This window comes from Gymnoscopelus microlampas (genome assembly GCF_963454915.1).
Source record: "Gymnoscopelus microlampas genome assembly, chromosome: 8".
Classification (NCBI taxonomy): domain Eukaryota; kingdom Metazoa; phylum Chordata; class Actinopteri; order Myctophiformes; family Myctophidae; genus Gymnoscopelus; species Gymnoscopelus microlampas.
Window position 1 is genome coordinate 25,900,993 of NC_139945.1, and position 25,720 is coordinate 25,926,712.

Genomic DNA, 25,720 nt, shown 5'->3' on the forward strand with positions numbered 1-25,720 from the left:
AGCGTTTGTTTGTTTGTACTCCTTCGCCGGTTGTCGCTGGCCGACAAAAAGAGCCAACTCACAAGCTTGTGTGTCGGCTCTTTTTGTCGGCCCGCGACTCCTTCTTTGCACAAGAATAAGATGAAGTAATAGCCTAGTAATAACACATGTTTGGCTCTATGCTACCTACTGTCCAAAAGAGTTACATAACTTTGTGTGCAAAAGAACTTGACACCTCTAAAAATGTCCCACCACAGTTTAGAAGATAGACACAAAATAAGGTTCTCTTCTTTGTGTGTGTGTGTGTGTGTGTGTGTGTGTGTGTGTGTGTGTGTGTGTGTGTGTGTGTGTGTGTGTGTGTGTGTGTGTGTGTGTGTTATTACATTGGCAACATGTGTAGCTATAGAGTCTAGCTACAAATGTTGCCATTGTAATGCTAGACAGCGACACATAAGAACTTTGATGTGTGAATTAACTACAGGGTCACAATGTTTCCATTTCAACCATATGCTACTGGTTGGTTGGGTCATTGCATGTCTGCTGGTGCATGATGGTGAAGTATAATCTGGTTATGCACTGTCTGTCTGCAAATGTTCACCTCAATTTAATCATCATAATCATTATTAGTAAACAAGGTTTAACCGGTTTTAAACCCCGTGAAATGTAATGCACAGACTACTGTGTAGGCTACTGTTCTTTTTTAACGATGGTACAAAGCCAGACAAGACAGTGTGTGTGTGTGTGTGTGTGTGTGTGTGTGTGTGTGTGTGTGTGTGTGTGTACGGTGTAAACAACCCTCTATCTGGGCCATGCATGCATGCAGCATGGGTCGGTGGTCCTGTTATGTAATGCAAATATAATGATGTGCTTTGGTCGCTAGCTGCTGCTTCTTGTAATGCCAGCCTTGCTGCGATGTGACACCCAGGCTAGGCCGTTGGCGCTGTATAATTTTGGACAGCCCAATGAAGCTTGTGTTTGTTTCCTGTCATGCATGGGTGACACTGGTGTCACCGGTGGTCAGTGTAACACCAGTTGAACCACTGGGGAGGGAGTGATCCGCTGGGGACGGCTACTGCTCTGGAGAGGAAAAAAGACTCTGCAAACAAACTGCATCCTCATGCACAAGCACAACAGAGTTGATTTGATGAGAAGAGAACAGAGCTGGGTTGTTGGGGATCTCTTGCAACAGATGTTGTGTGTGTGTGTGTGTGTGTGTGTGTGTGTGTGTGTGTGTGTGTGTGTGTGTGTGTGTGTGTGTGACAGACAAGTTATTTTTCTTAATTTGCACCCATCTTCTGCAAAACAACAACAGTGTCCCTTCCACACAGAGAAGGGTCTTCTCAGGTCCTGGAAGTGAAGTGATCATTGAGGGGTCTTCTAAACACTGCTGACTGAGGCCTTCCTTCTCTGTTCTAGTCTGGTGGAGCCGTTCAGTGCCGTTCCATGACTTATTCTGTTGTAATAGCAGAAACACAGGGGTACACAGTCAGTGTCAGCGCGGTCAAACCATGTGTGAAACGGTTGTTCTGGAATCTGCGTGTGTGTGTGTGTGTGTGTGTGTGTGTGTGTGTGTGTGTGTGTGTGTGTGTGTGTGTGTGTGTGTGTGTGTGTGTGTGTGTGTGTGTGTGTGTGTGTGTGTGTGTGTGTGTGTGTGTGTGTGTGTGTGTGTGTGTGTGTGTGTGTGTGTGTGTGTGTGTGTGTGTGTGTTTCAGTGCATTTGCGCAGGACAATGATAGATATGAGAGGGACAGATGTACAGGGGGGGGCTGCTCTTTGCAGCACAAACAGCCCTTTTGCTTGATCTTATACTTGGTTGTGTTCCGTGTCATGCGGCGAAAATAGCAGATCTACAAAGCTGTTGTGAGCTTGTAGATCTGCTATTTTCAGTGTGCGACGCGGCATAGAAATCAGGCTTTTTGAGGCCGCGTTTGACCACTGCCCAGTGTGAAGAAAGACACATGTTCTTGCATCATCCAGACTAATGGCTAACTAGCTCTCCGATAAGTCCTATGGTTGAAGGATGTGTGAAGCAGCCAAGGATAATGGTTATTATGTTCAGGTCAGTTGTGATTCCACTGTAGGTAGAGGTCACTCAGGACAGCAGCTGCAGTCCGTTGGTCAGAATACTGAGCACCATGCCAGCAGATCCAACAACCTGCCTGTGACAATGAACAAGGACTCCATCAGCCTAATGTCACACCATCTGCCTTATGTGTGATTCAGAGATTTGGCCTAGCGTGTGTGTGTAGCTGTAATGAATACACCTAGATTAATCACACTTGGAACAGCAGACTCAATAGTGTGTGTGTGTGTGTGTGTGTGTGTGTGTGTGTGTGTGTGTGTGTGTGTGTGTGTGTGTGTGTGTGTGTGTGTGTGTGTGTGTGTGTGTGTGTGTGTGTGTGTGTGTGTGTGTGTGTGTGTGTGTGTGTGTGTGTGTGTGTGTGTGTAATAAGCCAACCTTTGCATGTGCATAGTAGAGCACGCCATTATTTGACTCTGTACGGGCAATTATGCAGCGGCTGTCAGTGTGTCCAGTTTTTCTATTCATGACATGACCTCTCTATTTTGGGCTTGTCATTATAGGTGTATTGAATTTACTTGCTTGCTCGTTAAAGTGAAAGTTTCTTTTTTTCATAAATATGTTTCATAATACGTATTTTAAAATGTTTATCAATCAAAAATACATGTTGTGTTTATTTTGATCAGCTTGTTAGCTTATAGTGTTCTCTAATAGAAACTTTTAAACCAAATCAACATTTTTCAAATTGATTTTCTTTATTTTTTTCCCTTTTTTTTTTTTTTACAAAATATCAATCTACTGAGGTTCTCAAAGTGGGGTCCAGGGACCATCAGGGATTCAGGGTTCCCTGAGGGGGTTCCAAATGGACTCTTACAGGCCTGTAACTCTGAGAGTGTACAAATGGAACCGAATGGACCCGTCGTTACGGGTCCATTTGGTTCCATTTGTTCTCTCAGAGTTATGGGGGGATCCTTGAAATGTAAAAGTTTCAGAACCACTGGTCTTGTGCGTGGCCTAGTTAGTATTTTCCTCATGCGTTGTTTGCATGTGAGAACAAGCGATCCACCTCTTTAAGGCGTGTGTGCATTGTACTAACAGTCCAGACGTTAGGTGAAAGCCAATCTCCTCCTAGCAATCTGCTTGGAGGAGATAACAAACCAGTCTGATCATGGGGGTTAAGAGTACACAGCTCATACTTGGTGTGTTATCGTCACTCTTGTTGACTCGTCGTTCAGCAGATACAGGCCGTTTAGTTTACCACTCACACATCAGCTGTTTCTCAACACTGCAACTTTTCCGACCTCATTATTATTACTATTGCGTTATTAGAACATAGGCAAAATGCCTTGTTTAATTGTCTCTCGCACCCCGCGTGACCTTGTTACCATCTGAGTGTACACATATACTGTATTGTGTGTGTGTGTGTGTGTGTGTGTGTGTGTGTGTGTGTGTGTGTGTGTGTGTGTGTGTGTGTGTGTGTGTGTGTGTGCGTTTGTTTGTGAGAGACGAGTGATCCTCATGATTAGGAAAATACAATGTCGCAGTACTGTGGATCTACAGTAATCCATCTAGGCCAGGGGATTACTGTCGAACCTTTTCCACATCAAGGACCCCCCCCCCCCAATATACACTGGGCCAGTGATATAATTTAACCAGTTAAACCCTATGTACATCAAATAGCTAACATAGCAATACACACAGCCCTTCACACAGAGCTTGCAGATCGGCTATTTTTGCCAAGCATTTTTTTTGGAATGGAACATTTGGCTTGCAAATTTTGCATGTAAAAAAAAGGAACTATGCATATTAACATGAATGGGTCTGGCTGTATATCATTGGGGGGTGTGTACCGGTATGCTGAGCGGAGGGGGGCCGGTCTTATACGTGTGGGCCTTTGCCACGCGGGTTGCCACGCAAAACGGCTGAAATCCCTCAAATCAAGACGAAATTACTGTCAAGGAGTCGTCAAGGAGAAATGGTTGAAATCAAGGAGTCTTCTCTAGAATCAAGGAGCGTTGGCAGGTCTGCCAATATTTTTTAATCAATGATTGGTCTGCCAATCATTTTTAATCAATGATTAATTAATCAATGAATCATTTTTGATGATTAATTGCCTAATTTTGCATAATGTTCGCCAGTCGTGATATGCCCCTGAATCGGGAGGCTGGGGTTCATGTGGTTAATGATTAGTACGCAGCTTGCACACCATTAATAAATCATTGTTTTGTTTTTGATATGATTTAGTCCAGAGTTGCATAACTGCAAGCATGGGTTGGGAAGAAAACCTAATAAATATTTTATTGTTCATACTAGACACTAGACTAGAGTGAATATGCCTAACAGGGAAAACATTTTTTTTGTTATTCTTGGGGAGGATGCTTTGGAACCAAGCCAGGGTAGAGACGCTATGTAAACCACAGCTTGATTCTAGCGAAGAACTTAACAAACTGTAGATCAGTGAGTGGTCTCAAGGTGTGGTCCTGGGAGCCCCAGGGGCCCTAGAGGGTGTTCCTATTGGTCTCCGTCAAAACGAGGAACAGTTTAATTTCACCATTAGCTGGTGAAATGATAGTGAAATTAAACTGTTTGTCATTTTGACGGGAACCCCTGGGAATACCCTCTCGTAGTGGTTAACTTCTAGCCGCTAGAAGTTAACCACTTAAACCCTCTATAACTTAGTGAACTAATGCTTAGTTGACCAGGATAGGCTCTGTACTTGGTTCACTCTTTTCTTCCCCCTCTCTACACCAAATAGCCGAGCATGAGCTTGTAGAACGGCTGTTTTCGGCCCCCACTATAGGGATGCTTAGGGTTCAAGTGGTTAACCCAATGAGAGAATGTATTTGTGCGGGGTTCCGGGGGGGGGGGGGGGGGTTGATATAGCATCAAAATAATTTTACCCACTTTAACTCTACATACCAAATATTTTCAGATGGGGGTCCTTGACATGACATTGTTTGAGAGAAGCACTGCTGTGTAGATTACACAGTGACGTGATCCAGTGAGAGAGAGAGAGGCCTGTCCCCCACTGGCGTATGGTGAATTCTAACGTTGACCGGGCCAGAATCTTAGAATCTCGTCCCAAAACACACTGCCCCATTTTTTTCCGCGGACCGAGGCCGCCGGTTTAGACGCGGTGCAGGGTGTTTCAGGACGACGGTTCTTCTTCTATTACATTTCTGAATGGACTATGGAGAGGTGCTCGTCTCTGCGCAATGGAGAACCGGTTTGACAGCGAAACTGGTTTTCTAATGGCCACTCATTAACAATTCGGCCGAATGCAAATGAGCCCCATTTGAAAACAAAAGCGACTTACAGGGTGAGGGGCTGCTAATGTTGTTATGTTGATTTCTTGTTTTTTCGGGCGGATCTTGCCCCTACACAGGGGCAAGCATGGGTTCACACAGACCGGGCCATGGCCTCGTTGGCCCCAATGAGTGTACGCCTTTGCTCTGTCTGTCTGTCTGTCTGTCTGTCTGTCTGTCTGTCTGTCTGTCTGCTTGTTTACTTGTCCGGGGTTTGGAACACTTCAAGTCCTCCTGATGAAATGTTGTTTATGAGACAGCCGGAGACGAGGACGTGGCTATTGCTCATTACTAACCCGGACACCATTAATCAAAGCCCACGAGGGTTAAAGGTGTGTGTGTGTGTGTGTGTGTGTGTGTGTGTGTGTGTGCATAATCAGCCACTCTTTGCATGTGCATAGCCCAGTGGCTCTCAATGTGCAACGTTGTTTTCTCACTCAACAAACCAACATACAGTATAAGTGCACACAATTTCAATTCAATTCAATTCAATTCAAAGGGCTTTATTGGCATGAGAAAACATACGTTTACATTGCCAAAGCAAAAAGCACAATACAACAATACAGCAATACAATCAAAATAAAAAATATACATTTGAAAGTCAGAATTTTCAATAGATCAATTTCTATGTACCAAGATCACTGGGTGCAAATATAGTGCACACATACAGGGTATCTGCACATTTCTAAAGTGACAAAATCATGTAATGTCTCAACTCCTACAATTCCAAGTGCTTGCGAGGTTAGGGGGTCCCCGGTTCACATAAGATTATTTTGGGGGGTCACTGCCTGAAAAGTCTGAGAACCACTGATATAGCTAATGTTTTCTTCAGAGTGTGTGTGTGTGTGTGTGTGTGTGTGTGTGTGTGTGTGTGTGTGTGTGTGTGTGTGTGTGTGTGTGTGTGTGTGTGTGTGTGTGTGTGTGTGTGTGTTTATGAGTTGTGTGTGTGCACACAATGCGTGCTGTGGCCCTGTGCCCATGCATGCATGCAGGCACGTACGTACATCACTTGATGTGATTTCCATGTGTGTGGATAAACTTGGTGGCGTGTCACCTTGGAGTGTGTGTGTGTGTGCTTGTGACGTGAGGCATGTGTTTGTCTTCGTTGTACCTTCACTCGATGCTTAATGACTCTAACCTTAAAGTTGTTTACCAGGACTCATAAACGGACATGTAAGCAGCAGTGCTGCAGTCTGTGCTGCGAACGGCCTTTTGGCGTGTAGTTGAAGCGCAAGGGGGCGGGGGGGGGGGGGGGCGGGTGGGGAGAGAGTCAGTGCACTGAAGTCAAGGCACAGACTACTGTGTTGTTGACGGACAACGGATGCACGCTTATGAGAAACAACAAAAATAAAACCTGGCAAAACAGTTGCGTGCATTAGCGCAAGATGAGGATAAAGGAAACATTCAGTGTAAATGTCCAGTAATTCGCAACTACTACCACTACTTTTGTATTTGAAACTTTTGTATTTGAAATATCTAAATGTTATAAACTTTCAGGACAGCCTAATACAAATATGATTTATGAAAAGGCTACTATAGGCTACAGTGAAGTCGGACTGAATGACTGAAACGTTTTTTTCTTTTTTTACTCTCTTGGTGATTATCTGGCACAGTAGTTGTGAATTAGCAAACTGGACATTTAGACTGAATGTTTCCTTTGTGCGAAACATAAACATAGTTGCGCTTCAACTACACGCCAAAAGGCCGTTTGCGTCTGTGCTGTGTCTCATGTGCTGCACAATAATCTCAACATGGACGACCACACACACACACACACACACACACACACACACACACACACACACACACACACACACACACACACACACACACACACACACACACACACACACACACACACACACACACAACTTTGGTGTTTTCCAGAATATTATCTCAGTGCACTGTTCTAACATGGTGGTTAAAGGAGCGATCCACCCTTGAATGGTATTTTCTTTGATGTGTCGCTAATCATTCACCAACATACCAGGGGCAGTTGATTTTTTTCATAGAAGCCCCTGTTGTCCATTGTGGAGACCCCTTCCACCGGCAGAATGGGAGTATATGTGTAACAACGAAACTCGCCTATTTTAGCAGCTCCAAACATCGTTTTTCTTTCACAAATTCTCTCATTGTCCTGGCACTCTCAGATTTGCACGCATTTTCATGATTTTCCCAAAAAATAGCAGATATACAAGCTCATAGCGCGGCACTCGTTGCCGCGCTATGAGCTTGTAGATCTGCAATTTTTGAATAGCCCCAAAGTATAAGATAACGGTTGAAGTGGTTAAAATCTAAAATGACAGATGCTTTGGCTGAAGGGACAAAACTTCTACTAAAACAAACTTTTTTCGCCATTTCAAAGCTCTGTATCTTTGTCCAGATGGCATGCGTCTGAAGTGACGATGTAGGGGATGACGATCAGGGTCATTTGCTATCGTGAGTGCTTCAACGTGTGATGGCCTTATTGTTCATAAATCAGTTGTCGTTTCTCAACAATTACCGGCCACAGCGACACTTAACGAGGACGAACGGTCAGATGACAGAGATTATAGAACTCATTACTGTCTTCCCGTCGTGCAGGTGGCCATTAAGATCATCGACAAGACCCAGCTGGACGCTGTCAACCTGGAGAAGATCTACAGAGAGGTCCAGATCATGAAGATGCTGGACCATCCGCACATCATTAAGCTCTACCAGGTGAGCCACTGGGCCTTTTTTCTCTTACACCTACAATCAGTGGTGGAAGAAGTACTCGGATATTTTTACTTAAGTGAAGGTAGCAATGCCACAATATAAAAGATACTCTGTTACAAGTAAAAGGCCTGTGTTCAAAATGTTACTTGAGTTAAAGTACAACAGTATTGGCATCAAAATATACTTAAAGTATCAAAAGCAAAAGTACTAAAATGTTTGAAAATAGCAGATCTACAACGTGTCGCGATGCAACGCGTTGTGAGCTTGTAGATCTGCTATTTTCACATAGCTTATGTATAAAATATGGCTGAAGTGGTTAATGTATGGTTTATAATATAATAATTTATATCTGCAAAGTAACTAGTAACTAAGGTTTTCAAATAATTGTAGTGGAGTACACGTACAATATTTGCCTCTGAGATGCAGATGTACTCCAGTAAATAAAAAATACCTCAAAATTATACTGAAGTACAGTACCTGAGTAAATGTACTTAGTTACTTTACACCACTGCCTAAAATACAAGAGATCATCCTTAGATGTAGTGCTGCAACTGTCCATTATCCTCTCTTTGCGTTTATTCTGTCCATTACCTTTTCAATTAATAAGAAAAAAGTAGAGAAGTGCGTTTTTCTTATATATAGTTATTTTTACATATTAAAGGATCTGTACAAAACAAATCGAACAGATTTGCTTATAATCAGTTAAGTCGAGGATTATTATGAATAACCACTTAAGCCCTATTTTATATGCAGAAAAATATTGAAAATAGCAGACATACACAAGCTCACAACGCGTCCCATTGTGGCTCGTTGTGAGCTTGTAGATCAGCTATTTTGAGAGAGAGTTTGAAAGAAAAAAAGGAAAATATCAAATTGTCCCCCCAAAATCGATCACTTTATTAAAGGAGAGTTCCGGTCATTTTAGGTTGTATGTTTGATGTGTCGCTAATCACTCACCAACATACAAAGGAACGTTGAATATTTCCAGATCTGCCCCTGTTGTCCATTCTGCAGACCCCTTGCAGCGGCATAATGGGAGAAGTGTGTAAGAGTGAAAATCGTCTATTTTAACAGATGCAAAGTTTTTTTTTTCTCCTACTACTCATCGTGGATGATACTCAAACATGCGCTGAATGGCTACCGCTCATGCAGAAAGATATGACGCTGGTTGCTTGTTTCTCTCACAGAACCTGGCGTGTGCCAGACTTTGTTGCACATCAAACATACAACCTAAAATGACCGGAACTCTCCTTTAAAATCGATTATGGATGAAAACAAGACCAGGAGACCTGGTTCTGCCAGACCCGGAATAAATTCCTTGTACTTTATAAGATCAGAGCGTCACGCTATCAGTACGTCACGCTAAGATCAGTACGTCACACTAAGCTTGGCCAAACAAAAAGAGGGACAGGGGAGGAAAAGAGGGACAGAAAAGTTCTCCATGTATGGACGAAAGGGGGACAGACAAAGCCTCATCTAGGCCGACCCCCTGGGTCTGGCAAAAATGGTTTGATTAACTGTTGCGACCCATACCTATGTGGGAAGATGTCTCCACTCTCCATGGATGGACTTTTGATTGATGGATACTTTATTAACAGTTTGAAAAAAAGCACAGAGGTACAGTTATACAACGCTGCTAAAAGGATAACACAAAAAGCCCTGAGAGCTTGTTTCCATTGTGGTCCTGTGTATTCAATTCATCCAAGACATATATAGACATACAATATACTATACAAAAATCCTTGGTTCTCAAAGTGGGGTCTGGGGTTCCAGGGGCTCCCCAGCTAAATGATGGATAGTTAGGAACTAAATGGACCCTTATGGATCTGTAACTCTGAGAGTGTACAAATGGAAACAAATGGAACGGGTCCATTTGGTTCCATTTGTACACTCTCAGAGTTAAATTAACATTGATTTTACAACATAAATTGGGGTCCCAGGGATAGAAATGCCATTAAATGGGGGTCCGTAGCCTCTAATGCATGTCAAACTGGGGGTCCTTGAAATTAAAATGGTTGAGAATCACTGCTAGAGCCGTAAAAATCCTCTCTTGCGGGGGTCCCTGGCATATCTTTTCAAATGGGCGTGTCAATTTGGGATGAAAACATTTCAGAACCACTGCAAAACAAATCATCAATACTTGGAGCAGTAAAAGTAAATTTACAGAAACAACAGTGGGGGGGGGGGCATTTCTTTTGGCAAAAAGACAAAGTTGAATGACCCGGTCCCGTCCGGTTGTCCCATAAGCATCACCTAGCTGTGATTGATTGTGCCGTGGCTTTGTTTGTGCTACTGGCCCACTGTTTATCTGTGTCACCACTTGTGGTAATATACGTTTACAGAGTGCTCACTAAACCAAGGCGTTTATTTCTGTGGTCGCCGCTGCGATGCATTGAAGCAGTGGTTCCCAGACTGGGGGTCCCCAGATTAATTTGTTTTCTTTTTTTTTTGGGGGGGGGGGGTCCCTTGATGATCGTCTTAATGTGCAACATTGTTTTCTCACTCAACAGTAAATAAACCAACATACAGTTTAAGTGCATACAGGGTATCTGCACGTTTCTAAAGTGACAATTTAAGGACTTTTAATCTTTTTAATACCAAATATACCAATACCAAATTGGTCAAATTGTCAATATTACGTAAGAATGAGGCAAACATTGCGAAAATAGCCGATCTACAAGCTCACATGTTCACATTGGTGAGCTTGAAGTTCAGCTATTTTCACAATATTTATCTGTGGAACAGAGTCAAAAATAAATGTAATGCCTACAATTCCAAGTGCTTGTCAGGGTGTGGGGTGCACTGTTAAAATATGATTCTTTTGGGGGGTCGCAGCCTGAAAAGTTTGGGACCCTTGCATTAAAGGACGACTTCAGCCATTTTCAACATATCTTCATATAATTGAGATGGTAAAAACTTTGTCTACCCCGTCTGTGTCTCAGAGGAGGGCTGTGGACAGTTCAGAAACCTGTCTACCAGTGACACCGTCGATGGGAAATCCAAGCTAATAGAAACGGCAGGCTTTCTATTCCTGGAAAGTTAGCATGCTATAATGGAAGCCATTGTTCTCGCGTTAATAAAAATAAAACATTTGAAATCTTGTTGGGAGAAAAAAAAAACTGTCTAATGATTATGTCACTGGTAGGTTTCTGAAGTGTTCACAGCCCTCCTATGAGACACAGACAGAGTAGATTTTTTTAGTACAGTTTTATCATGAGCACTAGTGAGGACCAATTATATGAAGATAGGTTGAAAATGGGTGAAGTCGTCCTTTAAAAGAAGCTGTGAAACTTATTTTGTGAGTACAAAATGATGATTCCTCTTTTTTTGTATCATGTATGTTTCAGAATCTGCACCTGACATTAATCAAAGTTGTGTGAGTTGAGCATGCCTTTGAACAGTGAACGTTTGCCAATATTAACAAGGCCAAAATAGGGATGCCGGTTGAAAGTGTTTTTTGGGGTGTGTAGCATTTGTCTCTGTATTGGTAAAGGAGTACACAATGAAGTACTGATATATTACATTAAATAAAAAATTGTTCGTAACCTTTTTGTATAGTTGTGTATCGTCTCTGTCGGGTGGAAACCTCCATATGTCCAAAACTGTTTCAGGATTCAAATTGAAAAACATCAAAAGTAGCAGATCTACAACAAAATGCAGCACGTTTTGAGCTTTCAGATCTGCTCATTTTGATACTTTTGTGTGACGCTGTAGTATGATCAAGTAGGGCAGGGGTCTTCAACGTTTTCAGGCCAAGGACCCCCTAGCTGAGAGAGACATGAAGCAGGGACCCCCTCTATATTGTATAAAATTGTTATTTTTTTCCCTTTACACCTATACCTTTTTGCCAAAAATAGCCGATCTACAAGCTCACAACGCCTCGCATTGCGAGGCGTTGTGAACTTGTAGATCGGCTATTTTTGGCTAAAGTTACCCTCAGAAAAGGAATGCTAGTGGTTAATGTATATCACACAAAGATTCGGCGGCCCCCCTGTAGTAACACTGAGGATCCCCTAGGGGTCCCGGACCCCCTGTTGAAGACCCCTGAAGTAGGGGCAAACGAAAAAAAAACTAAAAAAGTTAGAGAACCTCTTATGGAGATAAGAGGTTTCTGCCCGACAGCAACGATATATTACAGTCATTGTGTGTGGTTGTCACATTTGTCACCCAATCCCACCAAAGGTACACCCAGGCGCACGGGAAGTACTTAATAGCCAGGGGGGCTGAGCGTCGGGGGGAATCTGCTTGACGTATGCGCGCGCGCGCGATTTTTTCGGTTTCGGGTCGAAAAATGTGCGGGTTTGGGTGGGTTTTGGCACTTTTTTTCCTTTACTTTATTTCGGTTTTAGGGTTAGGGTTAGGGTTAGGTTAGGGTTACGTTATTTAATTCTCGTTCTCATAAATAAAATAAAAAAAAATCTAAAAATCGAATAATTAAAAAAAAATAAAAAAATCCCTTCCCATCACCAGGGGAAGGGATTCCCCTGGTGATGGGAAGCCCCCCCCTTCCCGCGCCACTGGGTACACCCGGGCTTGTCTCGCGGTCGGCCATTGTGCTTCGACACAGCGTTTCTAGAAGCTCAGTCTTTAGCGGATGACACAGCCCGCTGTCTGTGTGCAGTCACTCTAATTAGCGAACCAGTGTCTATGTAGGCTGTCTATTTCCTAAGTGACGACATGTCGCCTTACCTAACCTTTGTGTCCAGCATTGCGGTAGTGAAGTATCCTTGTCTAAAAGCCGCTGTGTCAGCAGCCTTAATCCATTAAGAACGGGAACGCATCTGTGTAACCACTTTAACCATTATTTTATACTTTGGCTATTCAAAAGTAGCAGATATACAAGCTCATAGCGCGGCACCGATGTGTGCAAATCTTTGCTTCTGGGGGGTCCCTGGAACAACATATTTTGAGATGGGGGTCCACGGCCAAATACATATAATTTTGGGGGTCCTTGACATGAAAAAGTTTGAGAACCACTGATTATAGCAACATATGTTTTTTTTTTTTAAACTGTCAGGATTTAGAAGACATTTTTAGAATCCCCAGAAGCAAAGATTTGAGTTACAAATGTTCACTTTAAATATATTCAAAGATTTGAGTTACAAATGTTCACTTTAAATATATTCAAAGATTTGCACAAAGTTTCATGATTTTTTTTTTTTTACAGATCTACAAGCTCATAGTGCCGCGCTATGAGCTTGTAGATCTGCATTTTTTGAATAGCCAACGTATAAGATAATGGTTAAAGTGGTTAAACTCTAAAATCTTGAAAGGTCTTAATGGGTTAAGTAGCTGACATTGCCGTTACCACCTCACACCAGATCATCTGCCACTAAAACAGTAATCCTTTCCCCTGTTGCTGAGTGGAAGTATTAAGGCGAGGCAAGTTTATTTTGTATGGCACATTTCAACAAAATTAAGTGTGGTCACTGAGTTTAACAATGCAGTGGAGCAGGATGTATCCAGCTTCCCATTGTGCCCATCCCCAGGCACCATGCCAGCTGTCATGGCCCGTCACCATAAGATTTCTTGGACCCCAGCCGAGTCATTTTAATATTATTAGTATCTACCCATGTCAAGTCCTGATCACACATTTAACCCATTAAGACCTGAAGCCGATTCTACATGTCTCCTAAATCCCAACAGTTTTCTGAAAAACGTATGTTTCTATATCAGTGGTGCTCAATCTTTTTAATTTCAAGGACCTCCAAAATTATATGTATTTGGACGCGGACCCCCATCAAGATATTTTGTTCCAGGGACCCCCCAGAAGCAAAGATTTGAGTTAAAAATGTTCGCTTTAAAAATATATATATTCAAAGATTTGCACACATTTTAAAGATTTTTCAGATTTTTCAAGATTTTTCATAGTGTGGCACTCGGTGCCGCGCTATGAACTTGTAGATCTGCTATTTTTGAATAGCCCAAAGTGTAAAATAATGCTTTTTAGCTCAAATCTAAAAATGAGACACAGTTCCAGGTCTTATTGGGTTAACCCATTAAAATTGGGAAAGCATCTGTGTCATTTTAGATTTATATAGCATCATACGTTTTTTTTTTGTTAAACTAAAAATAGCAGATGTACAAGCTCACAGCGTGTCTCGAGCTTGTACATCTGCTACTTTTGAACATTTTTGAAAAATCTTGAAAGTGTTTGAAAACATTTGAATACTTTTGAACTTCTGGGTGTCCTTGGCACAAAACATGTTTAGATGGGGGGGGTCTGTGGCCAAATACATATCATTTTGGGGGTCCTTGGCACGAAAAAGTTTGAGAACTACTGATCTAGAAGGCATTTGTAGAATCTGCCTCAGGTCTTAACTCTCAATGGTTTATATCTATTTTTATAATATATATATATATATATATATATATATATATATATATATATATTTTTTTTTTATATAGGAAAGAAAAAAAAACTTTAAAAGGGATATTTACTTGCGACCTATGAAAATGGGTCCACAACCCACAAATGGGTCCCGACCCATAGTTTGAGAAACAGTGTTCTAGATGATAATAGCTGCACAGTACCGCACTTCTTCGAGAACATTAAAGTCAAGTAAAACCAATTCAATCTGCAGGTAAGACACTGTATGTCTGGAAGCACTCAGTCACATTGCAGACAAGTGGCCGTTGGACTACATAACATTTTCAATCTCCCAAAACCTGTTATTTTCCAAACTGGCAGGCCTCGTTCGGCAGTGCTACTGTACATTGTATTGTAATTCAAATAAATACATGATACTGTCTTGTGTCAGTCAGGTTCCGTACAAGGGTTTACAGCTTACTTTGCCAAATGACTTTGTTTTGCATACAGTATGTTTGGAAAGTATAGGAAAATTAGGTGTAGACTCTGGGTCAGCATTATTGCTGGTACAAAACATTAAATTGACCCCCCGTTTGGGAACCACTGGCCTAATGAATATGAAACCGGGAAATCCTTGAAATTAAAGAAAAGGTTGAGCATCAGTGTCTTTAAACATCACTTTCGGCCCATAATTTACCAATCCGTGAAACCTTAAAAAAAAGAGTAAATTACGTAACAGTAAGATTGTTGAGTTGAGTGAAAGGGCATTTTGTTCAGCCTCGTTGCCTTGAACAAATTGTGGATAATGTCTGTTTGTATGTAGGGCTGTCACCATTATTACGATTATTTTACTTGACGATTAATTGTCACTCAAATAATTGAAATTAATGATTTGATTGTGTTTCTGTCGTTTAAACATTGGAACATTATGAATAAAAACTACATATCTGTTTAGGCTTTGTATACAAACGTTGCACAGGGAAGATACAACAAATAACATAATTTTAATAACTTTATACTTTCAAAAAAACATTAATGCTGGAATTCTACAGATCTACCTGCTCAAAATGCGATTTCTACTATTTTTGAAAATCTTGGAAATGATCATGACGATTAGACAGAATTTTAGCGATTATCTCTAATTGTGATTAGGCGATTATGAAATAATTAGGACAGGCCTATTTGTATGAGAGCTGAACACATCACACGCTAAACACAGCACATTATATAAGGTATAAGCCAGGTAATAATGTGATCGGCTTGCTTAACCACTTTAAACCTGGTATCCCTATTTTGAGCATGTCAATTTAGGCCAAAATCTTGCAACATGTTTATGATTTTGGATTACCTGTAAACAAGCAAGGCCAGCCTGTGATCTCTGGTGCACCCTGCGGAGGGTCCCGAACCCCAAGTTGGGAACCATGCACTGTCCTATCGGTTACGTACTGTACATGGGATTGGGACATCCCTCTATTTTTATACGTTGTCGTTGACAAACATTTCCAACCTAGCAGGACCTTTCCATTGCCTTCAGTTAATGACTGACTGTGTGTGTGTGTGTGTGTGTGTGTGTGTGTGTGTGTGTGTGTGTGTGTGTGTGTGTGTGTGTGTGTGTGTGTGTGTGTGTGTGTGTGTGTGTGTGTGTGTGTGTGTGTGTGTGTGTGTGTGTGTGTGTGTGTGTGTGTGTGTGTGTGTGTGTGTGTGTGTGTGTGTGTGTGTGAGACTGTGTGCATGTGTGCAGGCTGGATGTGACCAAGAAGTTGTTGCGACAGAAGTGATTTCATCAGGGGAGTTTGGTAGAAGGCAGAGGGTCAGTTAAGGGCTGCAACTAGGGCTCTCACCATTATGAAATGTTACGTGATGATTAATTCCCAGACACTTCTCGCTTCTGGCTCCCAAACTATGGAATGAACTCCCCATTGCAATTAGAACTGCAGACTCACTCCCAATCTTCTGCCGTAATCTGAAGACTCAGACTGAATGTAATTTAGATCCTTAGATCCTATAGTCTGTATAGTTTAAATGTACAGAATATAGATTATTGATTTTTGGGGATATTCTACTGATTAGACTGGTCTACTGGTTAGACTGATGATAGGTTCTTGGTTTACTTACATATTAGTTTATTAGCAGATGCATTTGATGTATTACCTTGTGTTGTCCTTGCTTAGTGTAAATCGCTCTGGATTAAAAGTGTCTGCTAAATACCTAAATTGCAATTGCCACACACATAATTGAGATTAACGATTTAATTCAGTTTTTGTCGTTGAAAACTGGAGCATATGAATACAAATTACATTTCTGCTGAAGTTACACAGGGCAGATATGACAAATAACTTAAATATACAAAGAAATGACTGACACATTAACTTTATACATAAAACAGATTAAGGTGAAAATAGCTGAGTGGAAATAGTGTAAATAGACGATTTACAAGCTTGTAGATCTGCTATTTCCAGTACTTTTTGAAAATGTTTGAAAATTTTGAAAAACCTTCAACAAAATAATTGTTATTATCTCAAATAATTTCGATTACGTAATAATTGTGCAACCGTTGATTATTATCCTGTACATCACCACCTGTCACAGTGAATACAGTATATTAGAAATATTTTGTTAATGATTACATCATATAAATGTGAAGCAGCACTATAAACAGACATTCCTGCCTTCAGTTTAGTAAAGGACATGATTACTATGCAAACCTGTTAAATAAGGGTTGTGACATTTACCATCTTCAACAGCACAAACCTGTGAAAACTAAGAAACAATGAAGTTATAAAAACGCCAAACATCACTGTACATGAAAGCAAAGATTTTTAGCTCCAGTCTTGCTTGCCTTTGCACTACAACACACCATAATTTGCATCTGTATTTAAATGAGAAATGAGTGCGCACAAAATACTGATATAGTAAATAAAATTAAGTGAAAATGGTATAGTTGTGTATTCTATTGCAATGATGTGTGATTGTTACAAGATCCCAAGGCATACAGTAGCCACGCCGTTCGAGAAGCATAGCATTATTATTTTAACCCATTAAAGCATCTGTCATTTTAGATTTGTTTGGCTATTAAAAAATAGCCGATATACAAGCTCATAGCGAGTGCCGCGCTATGAGCTTGTAGATCTGCCATTTTTGAAAATTCATGAAAATGTGTGCAAATCTTTGAATATGCATATTTTTTCAAGCAAACATTTTTACTCACTATAAAGAATACATCACATGGATGCACCTGGGATGTATCATCAGTGATGTAGCCTGGGGTCATAGGGTGTTTCGGGTCTCGCAACATACACCCTCGCCCAGGTGACCCAGCCGGGGTTGATCAAACCCCAACTTACATCCCAGGTAGCTACCCACGGTCAGTCCTATAGGGAAAGACAGGGCCACTCAGACCCCTTCTTCGGAAGTACTCTGCCTGAACACGGGGAGGCTCTGGCACGTGTAGGGACTAGGCTCTGTGGGTTGTCTCCTGGCCGGGCTCCTCCTTCGTCTCACCAGGTCAATATTTCCAAAAAAAAAGTAAATGTAGTGAAAAAATAAATCAAAATGGATTTTAAATCCTAACAGTTTTTTGAAAAACGTTGTGCTGCTACATTAGCGGTGTTCACATTTTTTCATGTCAAGGACCCCCAAATAACCACCCAAAATGATGTATTTAGCCAGGGACCCCCCCCCCCCCCAGAAGTAAATATTTGAGTAAAAAAATGTTTGCTTGAAAAAATATGCATATTCAAAGATTTGCAAAAATGTTCAAGATTTTTCAAAAATAGCAGATCTATGATCTTGTATATCTGCTATTTTTGAATAGCCAAAGAAATCTAAAATGACACAGATGCGTTCCCCGGTCTTAAGGGGTTAATAAATATACATTTGTTTTGCTGATAAATTCTGTGTTTTTTGAAGTGTCTTGAAAGGCTGTGCAAGATCAGAAAGAATCCCATTCACCTCGAGTTGCTCTTTTATCCATTTTAGCCATTATGCAAGTGTCAGATGCACCTGGGGGGGGGAACCCATTGGCATGGATTTCACGGCAGCGCTGCCTCTCCTACGAATGAATTTGTCCCACAGCCGCTGTGACCGCCGTGTCACAGCGAGACAGACAGAGAGGAGAAGCTCTCACTCCTCTGGATTTGGGCTCATTAAAATCATTCAATTGTACTGAGAACTGGAACGCATCTGTGTCACTTTCGATTTCTTTGGCTATTAAAAAAATAGCAGATACACCAAGTGCCGCGCTATGACCTTGTAGATCTGCTATTTTTGAAAAATCTTGAACATTTTTTTTAGATTTAAAAAAAAAAACTGTTAGGATTTAGATTTTTTTTTAAAGAATCGCCTCAGGTCTTAATGGGTTAAGAAATGTGCATATACCCTGTATACACTTATCCTGTACTGTATGTTGGTCTGACAAAACAATGTTGCACATTAAGCTAATCATCTGCCCCCCCCCCCCAATCATGTGGGGCCCGACCCCCAGTTTGGGAACCACTGGCCTAATGAATATAAACCGGGAAATCCTTGAAATGAAAGAAAAGGTTGAGCGTCAGTGTCTTTCAAACATCACTTTCGGCCTAGAATTTCCCAATCTACGCAACCTTAAAAAAACGACAGTAAATGACGTAACCCTTTGTACAGTAAGGTCTCGTCAGTTGAGTGAAAGTGAAAGGGCGTTTCGTTCATCATTACACAACGTGATGATGGCAGCCGTCCCGTCCAAGCCCAGCGTTCTGCTGTGTGCGATCATCGTTATTTCCAGCAGCCTGCTGTCGATCCCAAAACGCCACGGGGTCAATTAGTCACTTCCTCTCTGACCTTATAGAGGGGGCGGGGCTGCGGGGCCCAATGGGGGAAGCCCTACGGTTGCACACATAACGGTGGAGCCCTCATTCCTGCTACTCGCACATTATTACACAGCTACACACAAACCCAAACCACCCCTCATACACTCTGTGTGCTATGAGCACCCCTCATACACTCTGTGTGCTATGAGCACCCCTCATACACTCTGTGTGCTATGAGCACCCCTCATACACTCTGTGTGCTATGAGCACCCCTCATACACTCTGTGTGCTATGAGCACCCCTCATACACTCTCCCTCATACACTCTGTGTGCTATGAGCACCCCTCATACACTCTGTGTGCTATGAGCACCCCTCATACACTCTGTGTGCTATGAGCACCCCTCATACACTCTGTGTGCTATGAGCACCCCTCATACACTCTGTGTGCTATGAGCACCCCTCATACACTCTGTGTGCTATGAGCACCCCTCATACACTCTGTGTGCTATGAGCACCCCTCATACACTCTGTGTGCTATGAGCACCCCTCATACACTCTGTGTGCTATGAGCACCCCTCATACACTCTGTGTGCTATGAGCACCCCTCATACACTCTGTGTGCTATGAGCACCCCTCATACACTCTGTGTGCTATGAGCACCCCTCATACACTCTGGCTTCGTCCACACGTACACGGGTATTTTCATAAACGTAGCTTTTTATATGCGTTTTGGGGGGTTCGTCCACACGCAAACGCGTTTTTGCTACATGTAAACGCATCTTTTGGAAAACTCCTGCCACAGTGTAGATTTTTAAAAACTCCGGCTATGTGTTCCCGTGTGGACACGGTAAACAGAGTTTTTGCATGGGTTGTGACTGACTTAGCCGTTGTCGTGTGGACAGAGAGATTTTTTAAACAGGGCCGTGTAGACGCGGAGGTTTTCAAAAACGAAAACGAAATATCTACGTTTATGAAAATACCCGTGTACGTGTGGACGAAGCCTTAGTGTGCTATGAGCACCCCTCATACACTCTGTGCCAGGGGGTGCTGGTCACAACCTCCATGATCCATGTTTATGAATGAACATGTTGGCACTCCTCTGCCCTTGCAATACTTGCCCAACCCATTCAATCCGGGGAACTTATGTGTCATTTTAGATTTTAGCTATAACCATTATTTCATACTTTGGCTATTCAAAAATTGCAGATCTACAAGCTACAAGCTCGAGCTTGTAGATCTGCTATTTTTGACATATCTCGAACATTTGTGCAAATGTTTTTAATAGGCCTACATACTGTTTATATATTTTAAACAACATTTTTAACTCAAATCTTTGCTTCTGGGGGGTCCCTGGAACAACGTATTTTGATGGGGATCGGCGGTCAAAAACATAATTTTGGGGGTCCTTGACAAGAAAAGGTTTGAGCACCACTGATATGGCAACAGGTTTTTCAGAAAAATGTCTACATTTGTTGAGACATTTGACAGTTACAAAAAAATACATATTTAAAGATTTGCACACATCTTCATGATTTTTTTTGTATATCGTAGCTGTCGGGCAGAAACCTATCTCCATATTAAATGTGTTTCTGTTTTTCCGTAAATTAACACCCTACTTGATCATACTACAGCGTCACACAAAAGTATCAAAAGTAGCAGATCTACAAGCTCAAAACAGCCGTTTTGGACATATGAGGGCTGTAACTATCGTTTATTTTCTTTGAGATTACTCTATTGATTACTTTTTCGATTCATCAAAATAATCACAAAGTAGTTTTATGTTGTGAGCTTGTGAGAGTATGCTTGTGAGATTAAATCGACTAGTTTGATTGACTTTTTAAATGGTAAAAATGACCCAATGCAATTATGCATTAACAAAAATACTCCTTGATCTTCTCCGATGGCGAGGGGCTGTGCTGTCTGCCTCCTGAGCTAAGCTAACCTTTATCACAATCCCAAGCCATGTGATTCCATTACCATTGCAATCATTGAGTGGTGAGATCGAAAAGGAGCTCATTCCCTTATCGGTTATTTATTGTGTCAACAAGTGGGAAGATTAACCGTGAGACGTGTTTGGCTGTTGTCTTTCCTCGCTTAACCCGTTCAATCCGGAAACGCATACGTGTCATTTTAGATTTTTAGCTATAACCATTATTTGATACTTTAAATAGCAGATCTACAAGCTCATAGCGCTGCTATTCTTGAACATTTGTGCAAACGGCACCAAGTGCGAGCTTGTGTATCTGCTATTTTTTTTGAATAGCCCAAAAGTATAAAATATGACTAAAAATCTAAAACGACACGGTATGCGTTCCAGGACTGAATATATTATAGCGTGCATGAGGCGCTCGGTCCCAGGCAAGCAGATGGAAAATTGATCATAAACAAGGCCTGGTGTGGGATGATGTTCTAGTCAAGTGTGTGAACAGAACGTCTAGCTGTGTCTGTGTCTGATTCATCCTCTCCTCTCTCTCTCTCTCTCCCTCCGTGATTCTTTCCCCTCCGCATTTAACCCTTTAAGACCTGAGGCGATTCTTAAAAATCTTTTCTAAATCCTAACAGTTTTTTGAAAAAAAATATAAAAAATATTTTTTCACGATTTTTCAAAAATAGCCAAAGACATCTAAAGTGACACAGATGCGTTCCAGGTATCAATGGGTTAACAGTGTTTGTGTGCTGCCATGTCTAAATCAGTTCTCCTGTTCCTCCTACACAGGCCAGACTCTTTTCCAATAGCGCTGCAGGACTCACCGTTGTTGTCTCTTTTTTTTTCTTCTTTTTTTAACCCATTCAATCCGGGAAAGCAATCTTGTGTCATTTTAGATTTCAGCTATAGAATATTTTGTTCTCAAAGTGGGGTCCCCGAAGTCCTATAGGGGTGGTCCCAGGGGGATATCATCCCCCAGTCACAATTAGACCCTCCAGAAAAATGCGATCGCAGAATTTACCGCATGCATAGTCATCAAAATGGCGCATAATTATGCGGGGGTAACGTTTTTTCAAAAAGGCTGCATCGCATCGCATAATATGCGCTTCGCATATTTCCGCACATTTCGCAACTTTTCACATATTTCGCATATTGCCGCATATTTCACAACGTTTCGCATATTTCGCAACTTCCTGCAATTTCACCACATTAAATTGCAAAAAAAAACGCATATTTCATCGCAAAATCAAGGATTTTAGCCCACATAATCAAGAGTTTTGCCACTTGCCCACTTTCCCACTTGTCCCCTACCCCTCTTCTTCTTCTCTCTCCCCACTCTTCTTTCTACGGAATCTAACGTTGCGATGGGAGTGATGTACAAAAACGAATTTCACCCACTTTTTTACCTTGTAAACATGTGATGTGACAATAAACCTGATTCTGAGTTTTAGCCCGCATAATCGTTTTTCTGGAGGGTCTACACAATCATTTTAACCGCTTGAATCATTATTTTATACTTTGGCAAACATTTGTGCAAATATTTGACTATATATATCTTTTTATAACTCAAATCTTTGCTTCTGGAGGTCCCTGGCACAACATGTTTTTGAGATGGGGGGGGGGGGGGGGGGGGTCTGCGGCCAAATGCGTATCATTTTGGGGGTCCTTGACAAGAAAAGGTTTGAGCACCACTGATATAGCAACACAAAATGACATTTTTAGAATCTGCCTCATGCCTTAATGGGTTAATGTACCATTCAAACACTCTCCATACAAGCATTAGCCCGCCTCTGTGCTCTCATGGTGAGGCCATATTTAGTGCTTGCGCCATTCATATATTTATATATAGCGTGTTGTTAGCCCATTCAATCCGAGAACGTATCTCTGTCATTATAGATGTCTTTGGCTATTCAAAAGATGGCAGATATACAAGCTCATGAGCTTGAAGATCCGCTTTTTTTTTTTTGTATCGTGGAAATGTGTACATTTGTAAAATATGTTGTTCCAGGGACCCCCAGAAGCAAAGATTTGAGTTACAAATGTTCGCTTTAAAATATATATATATATACTCAAAGATTTGCAAAAAAATTGCAGATCTACAAGCTCATAGCGTGGCACTCGGTGCCGCACTATGAGCTTTTATATCTGCTATTTTTTAATAGCCATAGAAATAAAAAAAATGACACACGTGCTGCGTTACCTCTCCTAATGGGTTAATGGAGAGGGGTTTGTTTGCAAATGTGTGACAGTTGTATAATACAGTATTTTTACCCTTTTTTTTCTCCACACAAATCCTAGCGTCCCAATTCTGGCACAAACGTTTGGGGAAGTACTAGTGAGCATGTAGATCGGAGAGGGAAGATAGGAGAGGACCAAGCATAGAGCCCTGGGCGACCCCGGGCAACAGAAGTACCGTACTGTACTGTATATTGGGCAGTGGTTCTCAAAGTAGGGTCCAGGGACCCTCAGGGTGCCTTGAGGGGGTGCCAAATGACCCTTAGAGGTCTGTAATGCCGAGGGTCCATTTGGCTCCATTTGTCCACTCTCAGAATGATGTAAGTCCTTAAAATTCAAAGGTTTCAGATCCACTGATATAGGGTTTGATATGATATTTGATTTACATTGGAGAGACGATAGAGGAGTGACATGACGGCAAATGGTAAGTCCGGCCCTGGAATCGAACCAGGGGCCTCGTTAATCAGGGCTTTAACCACTTGGCCATTGGGTCACCCCACAGTTGAGTTGTGTAATATCTTCTGAGTCATTCGAAACGCCAGTTTGACGGTCCGTGAATATGGGAACTCATTTATTTAAATTCCTTCCTTTTTTCTCTGGCCTGGATGATCTGATGACTGTGTTTAGTAGAAACACTGGGGTCATTGCATAATGATCCTGTCTTTCTGTTTTGGTTTAGACTTTTTTCTCTGGCCTGGATGATCTGATGACTGTGTTCTGTAGAATCACTGGGGTCATTGCATTATTTTGGTTTAGACCAGCCATTCTTAACCTGTGGGCCGTGAGTGCTTGTTTGCCCCCAAATCATTGGCAAGACTAAGATTTGTATAGATAATATAACATTAATTAAAAAACGGTATGTTAAAAAAAAAAACCTTCACTGTGTTTTCTTTCAAACTACTTTAACCATTATCTCATACTTTGGCTATTCAAAAATAGCAGATATACAAGCTCATATCTCATATTTTTTGAGAGATGTTTTAGAAAAATAGCCAAAGTATAAAATAATGGTTAAAGTGTTTACGCAGACGCGTTCCGGTTTGAATGGATTCATGTGATTAGCTGCAGCTGTGTTGCTTACGTCACTGTGTACTATGAGGTCAGTGTTATGCAGCACTGCCATGTTTTTACCCTGCTGTAGTTTTTAACCTGAGGAGGAAAACAAACGACAAAATCAGCCTAGGGTTTCATTCCCATTTAAAACCGGGCAAAGCATCTGTGTCATTTTACATTTTCATGTTGGCTATTCAAAAATCTCTCTCTCTCTCTCTCTCTCTCTCTCTCTCTCTCTCTCTCTCATATATATATATTCTGTACAGTATGTTGTCGTCTCCCTCAACCCCGTCTTCTTCCTCTTCTTCTCTCTCAGGTGATGGAGACAAAGAACATGCTCTACCTCGTCACGGAGTACGCCAAGAACGGGGAAATCTTCGGTGAGTGGCTTAATTAAAGCGCAAGGTCAATCTGACCTCGGCATCTGAAAAAAAAAAAAAAAACGATGGGCCCGCCCATCTACTTTAATAATAATCCGTCCTCCCCCTTCTCCAGTCCTTTCCAGTTGTAACCACCCACATGCAGCCTGGCTGTGCAGCAGGCAGGAAGATTGCGTCTAAAGTTTATGAATGGGGAAGTTTCAAAGTCTTCTCTCTCTCTCTCTCTCTCTCTCTCTCTCTCTCTCTCTCTCTCTCTCTCTGGCTTGCTATCTTAACCTGGGATCGTAAAGGTCACATGGCTGGGTAGAAACCAGAGATCATGCTCTGATGACGCCGCTGTCATGCATTTCCAAGACGTGCTCAGATCTGTCCCATATTAACCCTGGCTGACACAGTTCAACCACTTCGGTTCATGTGGAACGGTATCACAGATTATATGGGCTGCAACTATTGATTCTTATCTAGCGATTATGCTATCGATTAAGTTTTGGATTAATTGAAATTGAATATTCGAGAATATCCGATTGTTTATATATCGTTGCTGTCGGCAGAATTCCCTTATCTCCATATTCTAACATTTATTTTTTTCAAAAATGAATGCACTACTACAGCGTCACACAAAAGTATCAAAAGCAGCAGATCTGCAAGCTCGAAACGCGGTACTTTTGATACTTTTGAATTTGGATCCTGAAAAGTAACTGTTTTGGATATATGAGGTTTCCATCCGATAGAGACGATATATATCAACAAATGTATAAGTTACTAAATCAATTATTCAGATTAGCCACTTAAGCCATTATTTGGTCCATCATCGTACAACAAGTGACCTTGTAGATTCAAATTCCAAAGCATCAAAAGTAGCAGATCTAGAAGCTCGAAACCGCTGTGTTTCGAGCTTGTAGATCTGCTGCTTCTGATGCTTTTGTGTGACGCTGTAGTATGATCAAGTAGGGCGTTAACTTACGAAAAAACACAAAAGTTAAAATATGGAGATAAGATGGAGACATGTTATGTTTCTGAGACCAT

General features: G+C 41.5%; 1 protein-coding gene across 1 annotated transcript in view; it reads left to right on the forward strand.

Moving 5' to 3' along the window:
• Positions 1-25,720, forward strand: part of sik2b (salt-inducible kinase 2b) — a 114,962-nt gene that overhangs the window by 1,135 nt on the left and 88,107 nt on the right. The window contains 2 exon segments of the mRNA XM_084065360.1: positions 7,888-8,004; positions 24,631-24,694. Of these exon segments, the coding sequence (XP_083921486.1) occupies positions 7,888-8,004; positions 24,631-24,694 (181 nt within the window).